This window comes from Oncorhynchus gorbuscha, linkage group LG13 (assembly GCF_021184085.1).
Source record: "Oncorhynchus gorbuscha isolate QuinsamMale2020 ecotype Even-year linkage group LG13, OgorEven_v1.0, whole genome shotgun sequence".
Classification (NCBI taxonomy): domain Eukaryota; kingdom Metazoa; phylum Chordata; class Actinopteri; order Salmoniformes; family Salmonidae; genus Oncorhynchus; species Oncorhynchus gorbuscha.
In genome coordinates this window covers 95,804,526-95,829,560 of record NC_060185.1, presented here as the reverse complement: position 1 = coordinate 95,829,560, position 25,035 = coordinate 95,804,526, and the positions used below count along the sequence as shown (strand labels likewise).

The window sequence follows — 25,035 nt, the reverse complement described above, 5'->3', positions numbered from 1 at the left end:
GGTGTTACGGTACAGAGTCAATGTGGAGACTATATACAGGGTGTTACGGTACAGAGTCAATGTGGAGGTTATGTACAGGGGGTACCGGTACAGAGTCAATGTGGAGGCTATATACAGGGGGTACCGGTACAGAGTCAATGTGGAGGCTATATACAGGGTGTTATGGTACAGAGTCAATGTGGAGGCTATATACAGGGGTTATGGTACAGAGTCAATGTGGAGGCTATATACAGGGTGTTACGGTACAGAGTCAATGTGGAGGATATATACAGGGGGTACCGGTACAGAGTCAATGTGGAGGCTATATACAGGGGGTACCGGTACAGAGTCAATGTGGAGGCTATATACAGGGTGTTACGGTACAGAGTCAATGTGGAGGATATATACAGGGGTACCGGTACAGAGTCAATGTGGAGGCTATATACAGGGGGTACCGGTACAGAGTCAAAGTGGAGGTTATATACAGGGTGTTACGGTACAGAGTCAATGTGGAGGTTATATACAGGGTGTTATGGTACAGAGTCAGTGTGGAGGCTATATACAGGGTGTTTCGGTACAGAGTCAATGTGGAGGTTATATACAGGGTGTTACGGTACAGAGTCAATGTGGAGGTTATATACAGGGTGTTACGGTACAGAGTCAATGTGGAGGTTATATACAGGGTGTTACGGTACAGAGTCAATGTGGAGGTTATATACAGGGTGTTACGGTACAGAGTCACTGTGGAGACTATATACAGGGTGTTACGGTACAGAGTCAATGTGGAGGCTATATACTGGGTGTTACGGTACAGAGTCAATGTGGAGACTATATACAGGGTGTTACGGTACAGAGTCAATGTGGAGGTTATATACAGGGTGTTACGGTACAGAGTCAATGTGGAGGTTATATACAGGGTGTTACGGTACAGAGTCAATGTGGAGGTTATATACAGGGTGTTACGATACAGAGTCAATGTGGAGACTATATACAGGGTGTTACGGTACAGAGTCAATGTGGAGACTATATACAGGGTGTTACGGTACAGAGTCAATGTGGAGGTTATGTACAGGGGGTACCGGTACAGAGTCAATGTGGAGGCTATATACAGGGGGTACCGGTACAGAGTCAATGTGGAGGCTATATACAGGGTGTTATGGTACAGAGTCAATGTGGAGGCTATATACAGGGTGTTATGGTACAGAGTCAATGTGGAGGCTATATACAGGGTGTTACGGTACAGAGTCAATGTGGAGGATATATACAGGGGGTACCGGTACAGAGTCAATGTGGAGGCTATATACAGGGGGTACCGGTACAGAGTCAATGTGGAGGCTATATACAGGGTGTTACGGTACAGAGTCAATGTGGAGGATATATACAGGGGGTACCGGTACAGAGTCAATGTGGAGGCTATATACAGGGGGTACCGGTACAGAGTCAAAGTGGAGGTTATATACAGGGTGTTACGGTACAGAGTCAATGTGGAGGTTATATACAGGGTGTTATGGTACAGAGTCAGTGTGGAGGCTATATACAGGGTGTTTCGGTACAGAGTCAATGTGGAGGTTATATACAGGGTGTTACGGTACAGAGTCAATGTGGAGTCTATATACAGGGGGTACCGGTACAGAGTCAATGTGGAGGCTATATACAGGGTTTTACGGTACAGAGTCAATGTGGAGGTTATATACAGGGTGTTACGGTACAGAGTCAATGTGGAGGTTATATACAGGGTGTTACGATACAGAGTCAATGCGGAGACTATATACAGGGTGTTACGGTACAGAGTCAATGTGGAGACTATATACAGGGTGTTACGGTACAGAGTCAATGTGGAGGTTATGTACAGGGGGGTACCGGTACAGAGTCAATGTGGAGGCTCTATACAGGGTTTTACGGTACAGAGTCAATGTGGAGGCTATGTACAGGGTGTTACGGTACAGAGTCATTGAGGAGGCTATATACAGGGGTACCCGTACAGAGTCAATGTGGAGGCTATATACAGGGTGTTACGGTACAGAGTCAATGTGGAGGCTATATACATGGTGTTACGGTACAGAGTCAATGTGGAGGCTATATACAGGGTGTTACGGTACAGAGTCAATGTGGAGGCTATATACAGGGTGTTACGGTACAGAGTCAATGTGGAGGCTATATACAGGGTGTTACGGTACAGAGTCAATGTGGAGGTTATATACAGGGTGTTACCGTACAGAGTCAATGTGGAGGTTATATTCAGTGTGTTACGGTACAGAATCAATGTGGAGGCCTTCTCCCTTACCTCACCTCGCTCATCAACTCATCCCTGACCGCTGGCTACGTCCCTTCCGTCTTCAAGAGAGCGAGAGTTGCACCCCTTCTGAAAAAACCTACACTCGATCCCTCCGATGTCAACAACTACAGACCAGTATCCCTTCTTTCTTTTCTCTCCAAAACTCTTGAACGTGCCGTCCTTGGCCAGCTCTCCCGCTATTTCTCTCTGAATGACCTTCTTGATCCAAATCAGTCAGGTTTCAAGACTAGTCATTCAACTGAGACTGCTCTCCTCTGTATCACGGAGGCGCTCCGCACTGCTAAAGCTAACTCTCTCTCCTCTGCTCTCATCCTTCTAGATCTATCGGCTGCCTTCGATACTGTGAACCATCAGATCCTCCTCTCCACCCTCTCCGAGTTGGGCATCTCCGGCGCGGCCCATGCTTGGATTGCGTCCTACCTGACAGGTCGCTCCTACCAGGTGGCGTGGCGAGAATCTGTCTCCTCACCACGCGCTCTCACCACTGGTGTCCCCCAGGGCTCTGTTCTAGGCCCTCTCCTATTCTCGCTATACACCAAGTCACTTGGCTCTGTCATAACCTCACATGGTCTCTCCTATCATTGCTATGCAGACGACACACAACTAATCTTCTCCTTTCCCCCTTCTGATGACCAGGTGGCGTCAAAAACCGCATCTCTGCATGTCTGGCAGACATATCAGTGTGGATGACGGATCACCACCTCAAGCTGAACCTCGGCAAGACGGAGCTGCTCTTCCTCCCGGGGAAGGACTGCCCGTTCCATGATCTCGCCATCACGGTTGACAACTCCATTGTGTCCTCCTCCCAGAGCGCTAAGAACCTTGGCGTGATCCTGGACAACACCCTGTCGTTCTCAACCAACATCAAGGCGGTGGCCCGTTCCTGTAGGTTCATGCTCTACAACATCCGCAGAGTACGACCCTGCCTCACACAGGAAGCGGCGCAGGTCCTAATCCAGGCACTTGTCATCTCCCGTCTGGATTACTGCAACTCGCTGTTGGCTGGGCTCCCTGCCTGTGCCATTAAACCCCTTCAACTCATCCAGAACGCCGCAGCCCGTCTGGTGTTCAACCTTCCCAAGTTCTCTCACGTCACCCCGCTCCTCCGTTCTCTCCACTGGCTTCCAGTTGAAGCTCGCATCCGCTACAAGACCATGTTGCTTGCCTACGGAGCTGTGAGGGGAACGGCACCTCAGTACCTCCAGGCTCTGATCAGGCCCTACACCCAAACAAGGGCACTGCGTTCATCCACCTCTGGCCTGCTCGCCTCCCTACCACTGAGGAAGTACAGCTCCCGCTCAGCCCAGTCAAAACTGTTTGCTGCTCTGCCCCCCAATGGTGGAACAAACTCCCTCACGACGCCAGGACAGCGGAGTCAATCACCACCTTCCGGAGACACCTGAAACCCCACCTCTTTAAGGAATACCTAGGATAGGATAAGTAATCCCTCTCACCCCCCCCCCTTTAAGATTTAGATGCACTATTGTAAAGTGACTGTTCCACTGGATGTCATAAGGTGAATGCACCAATTTGTAAGTTGCTCTGGATAAGAGCGTCTGCCCAATTACTTAAATGTAATGTAAATGAGGCTATATACAGGGGGTACCGGTACAGAGTCAATGTGCAGGGGGTACAGGTTAGTCGAGGGTAATGAGGTAATATGTGCATGTAGGTAGATGTAAAGTGGCTGTGCATACTGCCCTACCAAGCAAAAAGGCAGTAACTGCTCATTTGTTCATATTTTATTTTGCTACATTCAATACATGCTTAATCACGTGGACAAGTATCCCGCCTCTATTGTGTTGTGTTCAGGAGAAAATGTGTAGCAGTAACTGTATAAAGTTACCGTGACAACCAAGGTAAATAAAAGCCATTTTTCTCAGTTCCACGCTAAGAGTAGTTACTGCCTTCTTTCTTGGTAGGGCAGAATAGATTATTAACACAGAGTAGCAGAAGCATAAAAATGTCTACCCGGACTATGCAAATAGTATGGGCAGCCATTTTATTAGCTATTCAGGAGTCTTATTGCGGGGGGGGGAGGGTGACAGATGTGTTGTTTACTACCCTTACCACCTGGGAGCCGGCCCATCAGGAAGTCCAGGATCCAGTTGCAGAGGGAGGTGTTAAGTCCCAGGGTCCTTAGCTTAGTGATGAGCTTTGAAGGCACTATGGTGTTGAAAACTGAGCTGTAATCAATGAATAGCATTCTCACATAGGTGTTCCTTTTGTCCAGGTGGGAAAGGGCAGTGTGGAGTGCAGTAGATATTGTGTCATCTGTGGATGTGTTGGGGTGGTATGCAAATTGGAGTGGGTCTAGGGATTCTGGGATGATGGTGTTGATGTGAGCCATGACCAGCCTTCCAAAGCATTTCATGGCTACAGACATGAGTGCTACAGGTCGGTAGTCATTTAGGCAGGTTACCTTGGCGTTCTTGGGCACAGGGACTGTGGTGGTCTGCTCAAAACATGTTGGTGTTACAGACAGGGAGAGGTTGATTATGTCAGTGAAGACACTTGCCAGTTGGTCAGCGCATGATCGGAGTACACGTCCTGGTAATCCATCTAGCCCTGTGGCCTTGTGAATGTTGACCTGTTTAAAGGTCTTTCTCACATCGGCTACAGTAGGTGATAGGGTATTATTTGGGACACAGTAGTATGTAGTGTAGCCTACCATTGTGTTTTGGAGGTTTTCAGGAAGTCTTCCCTGTTCCTGGTTGTTTGAATGTAATTGTTGCTGAGGCAGCACAGAGGAAGGAACTCTTCAGGAATTCCTTAAAAAAAAGAAAAGAAAGTGCTCTTTTCCTTTGTGAAGGAAAGCTAAAGAGGAGGAATAAAACACAATGGGACATTTCATTGGGGACTTGTAGTAGTGCGGATTTAGAAGACTTAGAGGCTTCCAGATATAAGACTGCAATAACCAGCAGGATTCCTTTAACAGGTAATAACAGGTAATAAACTCATTATATTTTATTTAACTAGGCAAGACAGTTACGAACAAATTCTTATTTTCAATGATGGCCTTGGAACAGTGGGTTAACTGCCTTGTTCAAGGGCAGAACGACAGATTTGTACCTTGTCAGCTCGGGGATTTGAACTTGCAACCTTCTGGCTACTAGTCCAAAGCTCCAACCACTAGGGTACCCTGTCGCCCCAAAGAAAGTGCTATATTCTGTGATGTGATGCTTGATTTGCCGTAAGAGACTCTATCATTTAATCTAGGAACATTTTTTCACTCATAACTTAAATCATTACCGTGTCTGACAGGAGCTCAAAGACACTCCCACTGTCCTATGTCCTTGCCTTGGCTTGGTCGTCCACAAATATTACTAAATGTCCTCCTATTGTTTCAAGGAAAAACCTCAGCTGCAGGCTCAGACAGAAACGGAACATGAAATGTAATCTTCTCATAAATGTAGACCTGTCTCTCATGACCTTCCAAATGGGACCCTATTCCCTATATAGTGCACTACTTTAGACCAGAGCCCTAGTGGCCCCTATTCCCTATATAGTGCACTACTTTAGACCAGAGCCCTAGTGGCCCCTATTCCCTATATAGTGCACTACTTTAGACCAGAGCCCTATTCCCTATATAGTGCACTACTTTAGACCAAAACCCTATTTCCTATATAGTGCACTACTTTAGACCAGAGTCCTATTCCCTATATAGTGCACTACTTTAGACCAGAGACCTATTTCCCTATATAGTGCACTACTTTAGACCAGAACCCTATTCCCTATATAGTGCACTACTTTAGACCAGAGCCCTATTCCCTATATAGTACACTACTTTAGACCAGAACCCTATTCCCTATATAGTGCACTACTTTAGACCAGAACCCTATTCCCTATATAGTGCACTACTTTAGACCAGAACCCTATTCCCTATATAGTGCACTACTTTAGACCAGAACCCTATTCCCTATATAGTGCACTACTTTAGACCAGAACCCTATTCCCTATATAGTGCACTACTTTAGACCAGAGACCTATTTCCCTATATAGTGCACTACTTTAGACCAGAACCCTATTCCCTATATAGTGCACTACTTTAGACCAGAGCCCTATTCCCTATATAGTACACTACTTTAGACCAGAACCCTATTCCCTATATAGTGCACTACTTTAGACCAGAACCCTATTCCCTATATAGTGCACTACTTTAGACCAGAACCCTATTCCCTATATAGTGCACTACTATAGACCAGAACCCTATTCCCTATATAGTGCACTACTTTAGACCAGAACCCTATTCCCTATATAGTGCACTACTTTAGACCAGAACCCTATTCCCTATATAGTGCACTACTATAGACCAGAACCCTATTCCCTATATAGTGCACTACTTTAGACCAGAACCCTATTCCCTATATAGTGCACTACTATATACCAGAACCCTATTCCCTATATAGTGCACTACTTTAGACCAGAACCCTATTCCCTATATAGTGCACTACTTTAGACCAGAACCCTATTCCCTATATAGTGCACTACTTTAGACCAGAACCCTATTCCCTATATAGTGCACTACTATAGACCAGAACCCTATTCCCTATATAGTGCACTACTTTAGACCAGAACCCTATTCCCTATATAGTGCACTACTTTAGACCAGAACCCTATTCCCTATATAGTGCACTACTTTAGACCAGAACCCTATTCCCTATATAGTGCACTACTTTAGACCAGAACCCTATTCCCTATATAGTGCACTACTATAGACCAGAACCCTATTCCCTATATAGTGCACTACTTTAGACCAGAACCCTATTCCCTATATAGTGCACTACTTTAGACCAGAACCCTATTCCCTATATAGTGCACTACTTTAGACCAGAACCCTATTCCCTATATAGTGCACTACTTTAGACCAGAACCCTATTCCCTATATAGTGCACTACAGAGAGTATAATGACTCATTCGTGGAGAGGAAGCTTTTTTTTTCTTTGAGACCCGATGTCAGGATTTATTTCAAATAAATTAGAGAGAGAGAGAGAGAGAGAGAGAGAGAGAGAGAGAGAGAGAGAGAGAGGAGAGAGAGAGAGAGAGAGATGCTCATCTTAACGACTAGCTGACGGTTTTATATCTCCTTGTCTCATCAGTGTAACGGTCAACTGACGGCTCATAGCATATGAATAAGTATTTGAAGGGTTGTGGGTACAGGAGCTGCGAATTCCTCCTTTTTGGTTGACTATTTGGTTCACTACTTTAGACCAGGGCCCATAGGGCTCTCGTCAAAAGTAGTGCACTATATAGGGAATAGGGTGCTGTCAGCAGGCTAGCTTCCCCTGTCACCTGTCAGCAGGCTAGCTTCCCCTGTCACCTGTCAGCAGGCTAGCTTCCCCTATCACCTGTTAGCAGGCTAGCTTCCTTTGTCACCTGTCAGAAGGCTAGCTTCCTTTGTCACCTGTCAGAAGGCTAGCTTCCCCTGTCACCTGTTAGCAGGCTAGCTTCCCCTGTCACCTGTTAGCAGGCTAGCTTCCCCTATCACCTGTTAGCAGGCTAGCTTCCTTTGTCACCTGTCAGAAGGCTAGCTTCCTTTGTCACCTGTCAGAAGGCTACCATCCCCTGTCACCTGTTTGCAGGCTAGCTTCCCCTGTCACCTGTTAGCAGGCTAGCTTCCCCTGTCACCTGTTAGCAGGCTAGCTTCCCCTGTCACCTGTCAGCAGGATAGCTTCCCCTGTCACCTGTCAGCAGGCTAGCTTCCCCTGTCACCTGTCAGCAGGATAGCTTCCCCTGTCATCAGCTTCCCCTGTCACCAGTCAGCAGGCTAGCTTCCCATGTCAGCAGCTTCCCCTGTCACCAGTCAGCAGGCTAGCTTCCCCTGTCAGCAGGCCAGCTTCCCCTGTCAGCAGCCTCCCCTGTCACCTTTCAGCAGCTTCCCCTGTCAGCAGCTTCCCCTGTCAGCTGCTTCCCCTGTCAGCAGCCTCCCCTGTCACCTGTCAGCAGCCTCCCCTGTCAGCAGCCTCCCCTGTCAGCAGCCTCCCCTGTCAGCAGCCTCCCCTGTCACCTGTCAGCAGCTTCCCCTGTCAGCAGCTTCCCCTGTCAGCTGTTAGCAGCTTCCCCTGTCACCTGTTAGCAGCTTCCCCTGTCACCTGTTAGCAGCTTCCCCTGTCCGCAGCTTCCCCTGTCACCTTTCAGCAGCTTACCCTGTCAGCAGCTTCCCTTGTCAGCAGTCAGCAGCTTCCCCTGTCACCTGTCAGCAGCTTCCCCTGTCACCTGTTAGCAGCTTCCCCTGTCAGCAGATTCCCCTGTCACCTTTCAGCAGCTTACCCTGTCAGCAGCTTCCCTTGTCAGCAGTCAGCAGCTTCCCCTGTCAGCAGCTTCCCCTGTCAGCAGCTTCCCCTGTCACCCTGCAGCTTCCCAGTCAGCAGCTTCCCCTGTCAGCTGTCTGTCCCTGTCAGCTTCCCCCTGTCAGCAGCTTCCCAGTCAGTCAGCAGCTTCCCTGTCAGCAGTCAGCTCTCCTGTCACCTGTCAGCAGCTTCCCTGTCCCTGTCAGCAGCTTCCCTGTCTCAGCAGCTTCCCTGTCAGCAGCAGTTCCCCTGTCCCTGTTCAGCAGCTTCCCCTGTCACCAGCTTCCCCTGTCCTGTTCAGCAGCTTCCCTTCACCTTTCAGCAGCTTACCCTGTCAGCAGCTTCCCTTGTCAGCAGTCAGCAGCTTCCCCTGTCACCTGTCAGCAGCTTCCCCTGTCACCTGTTAGCAGCTTCCCCTGTCAGCAGATTCCCCTGTCACCTTTCAGCAGCTTACCCTGTCAGCAGCTTCCCTTGTCAGCAGTCAGCAGCTTCCCCTGTCAGCAGCTTCCCCTGTCAGCAGCTTCTCTTGTCACCTGTCAGCAGCTTCTCCTGTCAGCAGCTTCCCCTGTCAGCAGCTTCCCCTGACAGCAGTCAGCAGCTTCCCAGGTCAGCAGCTTCTCCTGTCACCTGTCAGCAGCTTCTCCTGTCAGCAGCTTCCCCTGTCAGCAGCTTCCCCTGTCAGCAGTCAGCAGCTTCCCCTGTCAGCAGCTTCCCCTGTCACCTGTCAGCAGCTTCTCCTGTCAGCAGCTTCCCCTGTCAGCAGTCAGCAGCTTCTCCTGTCAGCAGCTTCCCCTGTCAGCAGCTTCCCCTGTCACCTGTCAGCAGCTTCCCCTGTCAGCAGCCTCCCCTGTCAGCAGCTTCCCCTGTCAGCAGCTTCCCCTGTCAGCAGCTTCCCCTGTCAGCAGTCAGCAGCTTCTCCTGTCAGCAGCTTCCCCTGTCAGCAGCTTCCCCTGTCACCTGTCAGCAGCTTCCCCTGTCAGCAGTCAGCAGCTTCCCCTGTCAGCAGTCAGCAGCTTCTCCTGTCAGCAGCTTCCCCTGTCAGCAGCTTCCCCTGTCAGCAGCCTCCCCTGTCAGCAGCTTCCCCTGTCAGCAGCCTCCCCTGTCAGCAGCTTCCCCTGTCAGCAGCTTCCCCTGTCACCTGTCAGCAGCTTCCCCTGTCAGCAGTCAGCAGCTTCCCCTGTCAGCAGTCAGCAGCTTCTCCTGTCAGCAGCTTCCCCTGTCAGCAGCTTCCCCTGTCAGCAGCTTCCCCTGTCAGCAGCTTCCCCTGTCAGCAGCCTCCCCTGTCAGCAGCTTCCCCTGTCAGCAGCTTCCCCTGTCAGCAGCTTCCCCTGTCAGCAGCCTCCCCTGTCAGCAGCTTCCCCTGTCAGCAGCTTCCCCTGTCAGCAGCTTCCCCTGTCAGCAGCTAGTGTGAGAAAGAAGTCATTGTACTTTGCTGCTGTACAGTATAAAAATCATACCTATTTGATCACACAGGACCCATACTGACAAAATAAATTGCATTCTGGAAAGACGGTATACTTTAAGTAACACTTTACAATAATGTTTTAATTGTTTTTTTAAGTACGTTATTTTAAAGTGGAATACACCTTTAATAGTATACAGTTGAAGTCGGAAGTTTACATTACACTTTAGGTTGGAGTCAATAAAACTCGTTTTTCATACCACTCCACAAATTTCTTGTTAACAAACTATAGTTTTGGTTGGTTAGGACATCTCGTTTAAATACTGGACACATCTGCTTGTACGTGTTCACATCCCAACAGCTCTAATGGAATCTGCATTCATTTTTATAAAATAAGAACCTTTGAAAACTGATCAGCAGCGGCAGCTTATCGACCTTGACGATTTATCATTAATGCTGAGTTTCTACTAGTACGAGGAGGATGGAGAGGAGAGAGTCATTATTCTGTATGGTTGACTGCCCGCAATAAGAGAGATCTTTCCCTATGAGATGCTGTGAGATGGGGGGGGGGGCAGTGCTGTGTCGGCAGATGTGATATGTGTGTGTGTGTGTGTGTGCATCATGTATGACAGCATAGCGTGAGGGTCGCTGTGAGGGACTCTGCTGCTTGAGATGGAGGGTACAGTGAGGGTTGAGGTGAGGGACCCTGCTACTTGGGACGGAGGAGATAGTGAGGGTTGAGGTGAGGGACCCTGCTACTTGAGACGGAGGAGATAGCGAGGGTTGAGGTGAGGGACCCTGCTTCTAAAGACAGAGGAGACAGTGATTGTTGTGGTGAGGGACCCTGCTATTTGAGACGGAGGAGATAGTGAGGGTTGAGGTGAGGGACTCTGCAAACTTGAGACATAGGAGATAGTGAGGGTTGAGTGAGGGACCCTGCTACTAAAGTGGGAGGAGATAGTGAGGGTTGCTGTGAGGGACATGCTACTTGAGATGGAGGAGATAGTGAGGGTTGAGGTGAGGGACCCTGCTACTTGAGACGGAGGAGATAGTGAGGGTTGAGGTGAGTTACCCTGCTACTAAAGACAGAGGAGACAGTGAGGGTTGAGGTGAGGGACCCTGCTACTTGACATGGAGGAGATAGTGAGGGTTGAGTGAGGGACCCTGCAAACTTGAGACATAGGAGATAGTGAGGGTTGAGGTGAGGGACCCTGCTACTTGAGATGGAGGAGATAGTGAGGGTTGAGGTGAGGGACCCTGCAAACTTGAGACATAGGATATAGTGAGGGTTGAGGTGAGGGACCCTGCTACTTGAGATGGAGGAGATAGTGAGGGTTGAGGTGAGGGACCCTGCTACTTGAGATGGAGGATATAGTGAGGGTTGAGGTGAGTTACCCTGCTACTTGAGATGGAGGATATAGTGAGGGTTGAGGTGAGTTACCCTGCTACTTGAGATGGAGGATATAGTGAGGGTTGAGGTGAGGGACCCTGCTACTTGAGATGGAGGATATAGTGAGGGTTGAGTGAGGGACCCTGCTACTTGAGATGGAGGAGATAGTGAGGGTTGAGGTGAGTTACCCTGCTACTTGAGATGGAGGATATAGCGAGGGTTGAGTGAGGGACCCTGCTACTTGAGATGGAGGAGATAGTGAGGATTGAGGTGAGGGACCCTGCTACTTGAGATGGAGGATATAGTGAGGGTTGAGGTGAGGGACCCTGCTACTTGAGATGGAGGATATAGCGAGGGTTGAGTGAGGGACCCTGCTACTTGAGATGGAGGAGATAAAGAGGGTTGAGGTGAGGGACCCTGCTACTTGAGATGGAGGAGATAGTGAGGGTTGAGGTGAGGGACCCTGCTACTTGAGATGGAGGAGATAGTGAGGGTTGAGGTGAGGGACCCTGCTACTTGAGTAGGAGGAGATAGTGAGGGTTGAGGTGAGGGACCCTGCTACTTGCGATGGAGGAGATAGTGAGGTTTGAGGTGAGGGACCCTGCTACTTGAGATGGAGGAGATAGTGCTGTAGTTCTTTTCTTCCCTTCCTCAAAGAAGAGACAATTTACTTGGTTAAGCTGTGACCTCATCATGCTGTACGCATGATATCCCACCCACTTCTCCCTCACTCCCTCTCTCCCTCCCTTTGGTGAGGGGCTGGGGCTGCCTACTCCAACATTAAACATTTCACATTTCTGTTTCGGGTTCCTGTGTGTTGCGTGAGCAGTGAGGACACGAAGCGAGCGAGACCCAGAGAACAGAAGAGAAGAGAGAGAGAGAGAGAAGAGAGAGAGAGAGTGTGTATCATCGTGCATGTGCATTAACTTAGCTAACAGGCAGCAGCAGCAACAGCTGAGAGATATATAGAGAGAAAGACAGAGAGAGAGAGAGAGAGAGAGAGAGAGAGAGAGAGAGAGAGAGAGAGAGAGAGAGAGAGAGAGAGAGAGCGAGAGGAAAATAAGACCAGGCACAAGGAAACAAAAGCTGCAGAGAGAGAGAGAGAAAGAGACTGTTCCCATCTTGCCCTCCACTAAAAGAACAACGGAGGAGGAGGAGGAGGAAGAAGACAAAAGGAAGAAGAGGGTAGCGTACAGAACTGAACCTACTGGAACTGAATTCATAGGCTCTTTTTCATTACCCTCCTCCATGTTTTAGGTGGGATTCTACACTAGTGCATTTGATTGCTGCCTTCTTCATCATTGAAAAGAAAGAAAGAAAAAGAGAAAGAAAGCGTGAAAGAAAGGAATAAAGAGAGAAAGAAAGAGAGGAGGATGTCGGGAAAGAAGGAGTTTGATATGAAACAGATCCTCAGGCTGCGTTGGCGCTGGTTTAGTCATTCATCCCAGAGTTCTGCCGGTGGAGGAGGAGGAGGAGGAGGAGGAGGAGGAGGATACCTCCAGGAGAGCTTTGATCACAGAGGGACCCCAGTCCAGGGCAGGCTGAAGAATCACTCCCGGGACAGAGGTGGCAGTGGAGGGGGATTCCGGAAGCAGAACAGCAACAGTCCGGTCCATAGTATCCTGGCCCCCACGCCTGTCTATGTCAGAGCCAGTAATCAATCATGGCAACAGCAGAATATTATTCAGCACCTGCAGCAGCAAGGTGGCCACGAGCTGCCTAAGAACAGCAGCTCACCTAACAACACCAGGAAGGAGGACTGCTCCAAGAGCAGCCAGGAGAATGTGAAGAGTGTTGAAGAGTCCTTAGAGGCGGATGCAAGACATAGGTATGTCAAAGCAAGACACAGGTATGTCAAAGCAAGACACAGGTATGTCAAAGCAAGACACAGGTATGTCAAAGCAAGACACAGGTATGTCAAAGCAAGACACAGGTATGCCAAAGCAAGACACAGGTATGGATTGATCTGAGATTAAAGATAAGTGCTTCAGCTCCCTGTTTCTGTTCACAGTACGTTACGGGAGAAGTTCACCAAATAAGTCTGAATTGACAAATGTCAACATGTTAACTGGTTATTACTCCAAAAAGGTGAGCTGTCTTTATAACTCACCTTGGAGGGTAGTTCACTGGTACAGCTGTCTTTATAACTCACTTTGGAGGGTAGTTCACTGGTACAGCTGTCTTTATAACTCACCTGGGAGGGTAGTTCACTGGTACAGCTGTCTTTATAACTCACCTGGGGGGGTAGTTCACTGGTACAGCTGTCTTTATAACTCACCTGGGAGGGTAGTTCACTGGTACAGCTGTCTTTATAACTCACCTTGGAGGGTAGTTCACTGGTACAGCTGTCTTTATAACTCACCTTGGAGGGTAGTTCACTGGTACAGCTGTCTTTATAACTCACCTGGGAGGGTAGTTCACTGGTACAGCTGTCTTTATAACTCACCTGGGGGGGTAGTTCACTGGTACAGCTGTCTTTATAACTCACCTGGGAGGGTAGTTCACTGGTACAGCTGTCTTTATAACTCACCTGGGGGGGTAGTTCACTGGTACAGCTGTCTTTATAACTCACCTGGGAGGGTAGTTCACTGGTACAGCTGTCTTTATAACTCACCTTGGAGGGTAGTTCACTGGTACAGCTGTCTTTATAACACACCTGGGAGGGTAGTTCACTGGTACAGCTGTCTTTATAACTCACCTGGGAGGTGGTTCACTGGTACAGCTGTCTTTATAACTCACCTGGGAGGGTAGTTCATTGGTACAGCTGTCTTTATAACTCACCTGGGAGGGTAGTTCACTGGTACAGCTGTCTTTATAACTCACCTGGGAGGTAGGTCACTGGTACAGCTGTCTTTATAACTCACCTGGGAGGGTAGTTCACTGGTACAGCTGTCTTTATAACTCACCTGGGAGGGTGGTTCACTGGTACAGCTGTCTTTATAACTCACCTGGGAGGGTAGTTCACTGGTACAGCTGTCTTTATAACTCACCTGGGAGGGTGGTTCACTGGTACAGCTGTCTTTATAACTCACCTGGGAGGTAGGTCACTGGTACAGCTGTCTTTATAACTCACCTGGGAGGGTAGTTCACTGGTACAGCTGTCTTTATAACTCACCTGGGAGGTAGGTCACTGGTACAGCTGTCTTTATAACTCACCTGGGAGGGTAGTTCACTGGTACAGCTGTCTTTATAACTCACCTCGGAGGGTAGTTCACTGGTACAGCTGTCTTTATAACTCACCTGGGAGGGTAGTTCACTGGTACAGCTGTCTTTATAACTCACCTGGGAGGGTAGTTCATTGGTAGAGCTGTCTTTATAACTCACCTAGGAGGGTGGTTCACTGGTACAGCTGTCTTTATAATTCACCTGGGAGGGTAGTTCACTGGTACAGCTGTCTTTATAACTCACCTGGGAGGGTAGTTCACTGGTACAGCTGTCTTTGTAACTCACCTGGGAGGTAGGTCACTGGTACAGCTGTCTTTATAACTCACCTGGGAGGTGGTTCACTCGTACAGTTGCATTTATATCCCACTCACACAATCTAGTCTACAGGATGAAGAAACGCAAACCAATAAAAAATATTTAAATTATTAATTGGACGTCATGCATGGTATCACAGACGAGACGACTTCATGTTTTTGTGCAGATAAAGCGTCCTAAGCCTCTGCTTTATTGCTGTGAGAATAAAGAAGTATATATTGAGTTTGACTCAAAGCTGGTACCTGACAGCAGCAGCAACAGAGATTTTATTATTAATGTATTCATCCTGGGAGTTAAAGTGGCTACAGGAAGAACAGACATTACACCAGAGAGAGAGAGAGAGAGAGAACGCAGTCACCGGCAGACAGACAGGCCCTATAAAACAGAAAGAAAGAGAGAGATAGAGAGAGAGAGAGGGAAAGAGAGAGAGAGAGAGAGAGAGAGAGAGAGTGTGTGAGGGAGAGAGAGAGAGTGAGAGAGAGAGAGAGAGAGAGAGAGAGAGAGAGAGAGAGAGAGAGCAGGCAGGCACCGGCAGACAGACAGTCCCTATAAACAGAAAGAGAGAAAGAGAGACTTAGAGAGAGTGAGAGAGAGAGAGAGAGAGAGAGAGAGATGGAACGCAGGCACAGGCAGACAGACAGACCCTATAAACAGAAAGAGAGAAAGAGAGAGATTGAGAGAGAGAGAGAGAGAGAGAGAGAGAGAGAGAGAGAGAGAGAGAGAGAGAGAGAGAGAGAGAGAGAGAGAGAACACAGGCACAGGAAAACAGACAGGCCCTATTAAACAGACCAACCAAGGAGGGCCTACAGCAGCACCTAGATCTTCTGCACAGATTCTGTCAGACCTGGGCGCTGACAGTAAATCTCAGTAAGACAAAAATAATGGTGTTCCGAAAAAGATCCAGGACCACAAATACAAATTCCATCTAGACACCGTTGCCCTAGAGCACACAAAAAAACTATACCTACTTCGACCTAAACATCAGTGCCACAGGTAACTTCCACAAGGCTGTGAACGATCTGAGAGACAAGGCAAGAAGGCCATTCTATGCCTTCAAAAGGAACATATAATTTGACATACCAATTAGGATCTCTCTACAAAAACTTGAACCAGTTATAGAACCCAAATCAAATCAAATCATCAAATCAAATTTTATTTGTCACATACACATGGTTAGCAGATGTTAATGCGAGTGTAGCGAAATGCTTGTGCTTCTAGTTCCGACAATGCAGTGATAACCAACAAGTAATCTAACTAACAATTCCAAAACTACTGTCTTATACACAGTGTAAGGGGATAAGGAACATGTACATAAGGATATATGAATGAGTGATGGTACAGAGCAGCATACAGTAGATGGTATCGAGTACAGTATATACATATGAGATGAGTGTGTAGACAAAGTAAACAAAGTGGCATAGTTAAAGTGGCTAGTGATACATGTGTTACATAAGGATGCAGTCGATGATGTAGAGTACAGTATATACATATGCATATGAGATGAATAATGTAGGGTAAGTAACATTATATAAGGTAGCATTGTTTAAAGTGGCTAGTGATATATTTACATCATTTCCCATCAATTCCCATTATTAAAATGGCTGGAGTTGGGTCAGTGTCAATGACAGTGTGTTGGCAGCAGCCACTCAGTGTTAGTGGTGGCTGTTTAACAGTCTGATGGCCTTGAGATAGAAGCTGTTTTTCAGTCTCTCGGTCCCAGCTTTGATGCACCTGTACTGACCTCGCCTTCTGGATGATAGCGGGGTGAACAGGCAGTGGTTCGGGTGGTTGATGTCCTTGATGATCTTTATGGCCTTCCTGTAACAACGGGTGGTGTAGGTGTCCTGGAGGGCAGGTAGTTTGCCCCGGTGATGCGTTGTGCAGTCCTCACTACCCTCTGGAGAGCCTTACGGTTGAGGGCGGAGCAGTTGCCGTACCAGGCGGTGATACAGCCCGCCAGGATGCTCTCGATTGTGCATCTGTAGAAGTTTGTGAGTGCTTTTGGTGACAAGCCGAATTTCTTCAGCCTCCTGAGGTTGAATAGGCGCTGCTGCGCCTTCTTCACGACGCTGTCAGTGTGAGTGGACCAATTCAGTTTGTCTGTGATGTGTATGCCGAGGAACTTAAAACTAGCTACCCTCTCCACTACTGTTCCATCGATGTGGATAGGGGGGTGTTCCCTCTGCTGTTTCCTGAAGTCCACAATCATCTCCTTAGTTTTGTTGACGTTGAGTGTGAGGTTATTTTCCTGACACCACACTCCAAGGGCCCTCACCTCCTCCCTGTAGGCCGTCTCGTCGTTGTTGGTAATCAAGCCTACCACTGTTGTGTCGTCCGCAAACTTGATGATTGAGTTGGAGGCGTGCGTGGCCACGCAGTCGTGGGTGAACAGGGAGTACAGGAGAGGGCTCAGAACGCACCCTTGTGGGGCCCCCGTGTTGAGGATCAGCGGGGAGGAGATGTTGTTGCCTATATAAGAACCCATTGCCGTTTATGGTTGTGAGGTCTGGAGTCCGCTCACAATTCATAATGGGACAAACACCAAATTGAGACTTTGGTTGCAGAATTCTGCATAAATATCCTCAGTGTACAATGTAAAACACCAAATATCAAAAAGTAACACATTAAAATAATATATGACATGTTCTTATGAAAGAGAAGACTTTCAATTGTTCTCCAGAAACATATCTCAGATTCTGATATTAAACTCCCGCTGACATACTGACACGCCCTGACCTTAGAGAGCCTTTTTATTTCTCTATTTGGTTGGTCAGGGTGTGATTTGGGTGGGCATTCTAGTTTGACAATTTCTTTGTTGGCAGTTCCCAATCAGAGGCAGCTGTCTATCGTTGTCTCTGATTGGGGATCATACTTAGGCAGCCTTTTTCCCACCTTAGTTTGTGGGATTTTGATTTTGTATTGTTGCTGTGTAGCCTGCAGAGCGTTACGTTCGTTCATATTTTGGTGTTTTTTGGTGTTCATCAAATAAAGTAAGATACACGCTCACCACGCTGCACCTTGGTCTAATTCTTCCCGTCAACGAATGTGACACATACGATCTTTACCTGTTTTGCTGTTCATTTGCTAGTTCATCTATGGCATATTATTTTATTGGAAAGCAACCTCTAAAAGGATTATGTTCAAATACATCCTTGGGAATTTGGGCTGTGTGATCTTCTGCTGTTGTGTACATCTATATTGTATTTACTTTGCCACCATGGCTTTTTTTTGCCTTTACCTCCCTTCTCACCTCATTTGCTCACATTGTATATAGACTTGTTTATACTGTATTATTGACTGTATGTTTGTTTTACTCCATGTGTAACTCTGTGTCGTTGTATCTGTCGAACTGCTTTGCTTTATCTTGGCCAGGTCGCAATTGTAAATGAGAACTTGTTCTCAACTTGCCTACCTGGTTAAATAAAGGTGAAAAAAATGTTTTTTCTTATAGACAGTATATTTCCCAGGGGATTTCTGGGGTGATATCTTGTTCTGCTTGTGTTGTTGCAGGAAAGTAAACAGATGTTGATGTTGAAAGGTGAGCACAAAAAGCCAATCAGAGATGAAGATCTGTCTCCCTTTATCTCCCCTATGGCAAACTCAGGTGATGAGCCCTTCACAGACACTGATATCAAAACTCAAACTTATTCAGCGGGGACCCCATTTCTTTACCAAGAACTTCTGGGGACCCCATTTCTTTACCAAGAACTTCTGGGGACCCCATTTCTTTACCAAGAACTTCTGGGGACCCCATTTCTTTACCAAGAACTTCTGGGGACCCCATTTCTTTACCAAGAACTTCTGGGGACCCCATTTCTTTACTGAGAAGTTCTGGGGACCCCATTTCTTTACCGAGAAGTTCTGGAGACACCATCTCTTTACCGAGAAGTTCTGGGGACCCCATTTCTTTACTGAGAAGTTCTGGGGACCCCATTTCTTTACTGAGAAGTTCTGGGGACCCCATTTCTTTACCGAGGACTTCTGGGAACCCCATGTCTTTACCGAGAAGTTCTGGGGACACCATTTCTTTACCGAGAACCACTGGGGACCCCATTTCTTTACCGGGAACCACTGGGGACCCCATTTCTTTACCGAGAACCACTGGGGACCCCATTTCTTTACCGGGAACCACTGGGGACCCCATTTCTTTACCGAGAACCACTGGGGACCGCACCCCTTCACAAATCTAATGACACAACCTTAAAATCTGTGAATTAAAATGTTTAGATCAACAAATAATGTATTTAATGTTCATCTCACTTATCAAATGTACCAAATTGTTTCATGTATTGTCCCATAAAATAATCTGTACACTACCGCCCCCCCCCCTCAACATGCAACTATTTCAAACATTTTACTGAGTTACAGTTCAAATAAGGAAATCTATCAATTTATATAAATGCATTAGGATCTAATCTACTGATTTCACTTGACTGGGAATACAGATATCCTTCTGTTGGACACATATACCTTTACAAACTGTCAGTATCTGGTGTGACCACCATTTGCCTCATGCAGCATGACACATCTCCTTTGCATAGAGTTGATCAGGCTGTTGATTGTGGCCTGTGGAATGTTGTCCCACTCCTCTTCAATGGCTGTGCCAAGTTGCTGGATATTGACGGGAACTGGCACACAGTGACATACACGTCGATCCAGAGCATCCATACTCAATGTCTGGTGGGTATGCAGGCCATGGAAGAACTTCCAGGAATCGTGTACAGTTCCTTGCATTATCATACTGAAACATGAGGTGATGGCGGCGGATGAATGGCATGACAATGCTTCTCAGAATCTCTTCATGGTATCTCTGTGCATCCTAATTGCCATCAATGAAATACAATAGTGTTTTTGTCCGTAGCTTATGCCTGCCCATACCATAACCCCACCGCCACCATGGGGCACTCTGTTCATAAGGTTGACATCAGCAAACCACTTGCTCACATGATGCCAGACACGTGGTCTGCGGTTGTGAGGTTGGTTGGATGTACTGCCAAATTCTCTAAAACAACGTTTAAGGTGGCTTATGATAGAGAAATTAACATTCAATTCTTTGGCAACATTCTCGACATTCCTGCAGTCAGCAATCTGCAGTCAGCAAATTTAATAGAATGTTACCAATATTAATAGTGTTACCAATATCTATCAAATGTAACCAGTATTAGTAGAATGTTACCAATATTAATAGTGTTACCAATATTAATAGAATATTACCAATATTAATAGAATATTACCAATATTAATAGTGTTATCAATATCAATAGAATGTTACCAATATCTATCGAATGTAACCAATATTAATAGAATGTTACCAATATTAATAGAATGTTAATAATAGTAATGGTGTTACCAATGTTTATAGAATATTACCAATATTTATAGAATGTAACCAGTATTAGTAGAATGTTACCAATATTAATAGAATGTTACCAATATTAATATGTTACCAATATTAATAGAATATTACCAATATTAATAGTGTTATCAATATCAATAGAATGTTACCAATATCAATAGAATGTAACCAATATTAATAGAATGTTAATAATAGTAATGGTGTTACCAATGTTTATAGAATATTACCAATATTTATAGAATGTAACCAGTATTAGTAGAATGTTACCAATATTAATAGAATGTTACCAATATTAATAGAATATTACCAATATTAATAGTGTTATCAATATCAATAGAATGTTACCAATATCAATAGAATGTTACCAATATTAATAGAATGTTAATAATAGTAATGGTGTTACCAATGTTTATAGAATATTACCAATATTTATAGAATGTTACCAATATTAATAGAATGTTACCAATATTAATGGAATGTAACCAATATTAATATAATGTTAATAATATTAATGGTGTTACCAATATTTATAGAATGTTACCAATATTAATAGAATGTTACCAATATAAATAGTGTTACCAATATTTATAGAATGTTACCAATATTAAAATAATGTTACCAATATTAGTAAAGTGTTACCAATATTAATATAATTGTACAAGTATCAATAGAATGTTACCATTATTAATAGTGACACCAATATCAATAGTGTTGCCTACATTAATAGAATGTTACCAATATTAATAGTGCTACCAATATTAATATAATGTTACCAAAATGAATAGAGTTAACAATACCAATAGAGTTTTACCAATATTAATAGAATGTTACCAATATTAATAGAGTGTTTCCAACATTACTAGACTGTTACCAGTATTAGTAGAATGTTACCAATATGAACTTGTTTGGTATAGGGGGCAGCATTTTCACTTTTGGATGAATAGCGTGCTCAGAGTGAACTGCCTCCTATTCAGTCCCAGATGCTAACATATGCATATTATTATTAGTTGTGGATAGAACACACTCTGAAGTTTCTAAAACTGTTTAAATGATGTCTGTGAGTATAACAGAACTCATATGGCAGGCAAAAACCTGAGACAAAATCCAAACAGGAAATGGGAAATCTGAGGTTTGATAGAATGTTACCAATATTGGTATAGTGTTACCAATATTAATAGAATTTTACAAATATTAATAGAATGTTACGATTATTAATAGTGACACCAATATCAATAGAGTGTTACCTAAATTAATAGAAAGTTACCAATATTAATAGAAAGTTACCAATATTAATAGAATGTTACCAATATTAATAGAATGTTACCAATATTAATATAATGTTACCAAACTGAATAGAAAGTTACCAATATTAATAGAATGTTACCAATATTAATATAATGTTACCAAAATGAATAGAAAGTTACCAATATTAATAGAATGTTACCAATATTTTAATAGAATGTTACCAATATTAATAGAATGTTACCAATATTAATAGTGTTACCAATATAAATAGAATGTTACCATTATTACGAAATGTTATTTTATTTGTCACAGTGAAACTCTTACTTACAAGCCCTTAATTAAACAAAAACACAGTTTAAAGAAAATAACTTGAAAAGTTAGATAATTCAAGAGCAGCAGTAAATAACAATAGAGGGGCTATGAGATGGCGCTGGAGAAGAAGGCAGACATTTTACATGCCCCCAGCCGATTATGTTTTTTCCGTTTATTTGCAACTCATTTTTTAAACTTATTTTGTACATAACGTTGCCACTACCGTCTCTTATGACCGAAAATAACTTCTAGACATCAGGACTGCGATTACTCACTATAGACAAGCAGACTATTTTTTACCTTTCACGACTCTGACGAGCCCGATGTGAAGGACATACTGCTTCCTCGGGAACAGGCCCCGTGATCTGAGTGAAGAGGAGGCGGAGAAAGAGGGGCCGAAGGGCAGGCTGCCTTCTGAGATTTCGTAGGCGATCAAATAATCCCCCACTTCCTTCCATTTGTCACGTTCCGACCTTTATTTTCCTTTGTTTTGACTTTATTCAGTATGGTCAGGGCGTGAGTTGGAGTGGGTAGTGTATGTTTTGTGTTTCTATGTTTAGGTTTCTGTTTCGGCCTAGTATGGTATCATCAGAATCATACTTAGGTAGCCTGGGTTTCACTGTTGGTTGGTGAGTGTTTGTTTCCGTGTTTTGGTTTGGTTTTCGTTCATGTTCACATTTATTGTTTTGTAGTTCTTAGTGTTCAGTTTATGTTTTATAATAAACGATATTGACACTTACCACGCTGCGTTTTGGTCCGATCCCTGCTACACCTCCTCTTCAGACGAAGAGGAGGAAATCTGCCGTTACACCATTCTGCTAGGAAACGTGCAATCCTTGGAGAATAAAATCTACGAGTTACTCGGATGATTAAACTACCAATGGGACATTACAAACTGTAACATCTTATGCTTCACGGAGTTGTGGCTGAGCGACGACAATATCAACATACAGCTGGCTGGTTATACGATGTACCGGCAGAATAGAACAACGGCATCTGGTAAAGCAAGGGGCGGCGGGCTATGTATTTTTGTAAATAACAGCTGGTGCACGATATCTAAGGAAGTCTTGAGCTATTGCTCGCCTGAGGTAGAGTATCTCATGATAAGCTGTAGACCACATTACCTACCGAGAGAGTTTTCATCTGTATTCTTCGTAGCTGTTTACATACTGCCACAGTCAGAGGCTGGCACTAAGACAGCATTGAATGAGCTGTATTCCACAATAAGCAAGCAAAAAAACACTCACCCAGAGGGGGCGCTCCTAGTAGCCAGGGGCTTTAATGCAGGGAAACATAAATCCGTACAGTGACCGTGCGTACATGTCCCAACCAGAAGCCATGGATTACAGGCAGCATCCGCACTGAGCTAAAGGCTAGAACTGCCGCTTTCAAGGAGCGGGACTCTAAAAAAATATTTAACCTCTTGTGTTCTCTCTACTTTTTCGAACATTCTGTTAAAAATCGCGCAACATTTCAGCGCCCTGCTACTCATGCCAGGAATATAGTATATGCATATGATTAGTATGTGTGGATAGAAAACACTCAGACGTTTATAAAACTGGTTAAATCACGGCTGTGACTTTAACAGAACGTGCGTTTCATTGGAAAGTGCAGGAAAATCTGATCACTGAAAGTGGAAAAATATATCCATCCGCCGCTTCAACCCATTGTTATGGGCGAAAGACATGAAATATGGCTGAGGTTGCAGTACCTACAGCTTCCACACGATGTCAACAGTCTTGTCATTTGCCTAGGATTTGTTTCTTGGTCAAACGAACAAGAGACAGCCCATTTCTTCCGGTCTCCGACTGGATATTTTGGTTGAGAAATACACGGACAGTATTTCAGGACGGACCCCTATAGAAAACACATTGCCTCATGCTTAATTTGATCGCTTATTAACGTTTACTAATACCTAAAGTTGCATTACAAAAGTATTTCGAAGTGTTTTGTGAAAGTTTATCGTCGACTTTTTGAATTTTAAAAAATGACGTTACGTTATGAAATGCTATTTTTTTTCCGTTTATCATACAGTCTACATAGATCAATATCTAGGCTATATATGGACCGATTTAATCGAAAAAAAAGACCCAATAGTGATTATGGGACATCTAGGAGTGCCAACAAAGAAGATGGTCAAAGGTAATGAATGTTTTATATTTTATTTGTGCGGTTTGTGTAGCGCCGACTATGCTAATTATTTTGTATACGTCCCCTGCGGGTCTTTTGGGGTGTTACATGCTATCAGATAATAGCTTCTCATGCTTTCGCCGAAAAGCATTTTAAAAATCTGATTTGTTGCCTGGATTCACAACGAGTGTAGCTTTAATTCAATACCCTGCATGTGTATTTTAATGAACGTTTGAGTTTTAACTAATACTATTAGCATTTAGCGTAGCGCATTTGCATTTCCAGAGCTCTAGATGGGACGCCTGCGTGCCAGGTAGGAGCAAGTGGTTAAGAAATCTTGCTATGCCCTCCGATGAACAGGCAAAGGACAGGACTAAGATAGAGGACTAAGATCGAATCATACTACATCGGCTCTGAAGCTCGTCACAGGTGACAGGGCTTGCAAACCATTACAGATTACAAAGTGAGGCACAGCCGAGAGCTGCCCAGTGAGACGAGCTTACCAGACAAGCTAAACTACTTCTATGCGCGCTTCGAGACAAATTACACTGAAACATGCATGAGAGCACCAGCTGTTCTGGAAAACTGTGTGATCACTCTGTCTGCAGATGATGTGAGTTAGACCTTTAAACAGGTCAACATTCACAGGAACGCAGGGCCAGATGCGCTGACCAACTGGCAAGTGTCTTCATTGACATTTTCAACCTCTCCCTGTCCGAGGCTGTAATACCAACATGTTTTAAGCAGACCACCATAGTGCCTGTGCCCAAGAACACTACGCTAACCTGTCTAAATGACTACCGACCCATAGCACTCACGTCTGTAGCCATGACGTGCTTTGAAAGGTTGGTCATGGCTCACATCAACACCATCATCCCAGAAACCCTAGACACACTCTAATTTGCATACCGCACAAACAGATCCACAGATTGTGCAATCTCTATTGCACTCCACAGTGCCCTTTCGCACCTGGACAAAAGGAACACCTACTGTATGTGAGGATGCTGTTCATTGACTACAGCTCAGCGTTCAACACCATAGTGCCCTCAAAGCTCATCACTAAGCTAAGGACACTGGGACTTAACACCTCCCTCTGCAACTGGATCTTGGACTTTCTGACAGGCCTCCCCCGGGTGGTAAGGGTAGGTAACAACA

General features: G+C 45.2%; 1 protein-coding gene across 2 annotated transcripts in view; it reads left to right on the top strand.

Annotated features, from left to right (window-relative positions):
- The first annotated feature begins 12,174 nt into the window (after positions 1-12,174).
- LOC123994208 (kelch-like protein 4) overlaps positions 12,175-25,035 on the top strand; it is a 49,620-nt gene continuing 36,759 nt past the window's right edge. The window contains exon 1 of one of the 2 annotated variants that reach the window (XM_046296741.1): positions 12,175-13,185. In XM_046296741.1, the coding sequence (XP_046152697.1) occupies positions 12,731-13,185 (455 nt within the window). In that variant the 5' untranslated portion in view covers positions 12,175-12,730. The remainder of the gene's footprint in view (positions 13,186-25,035) is intronic. The other variant, XM_046296742.1, reaches the window with a different exon arrangement.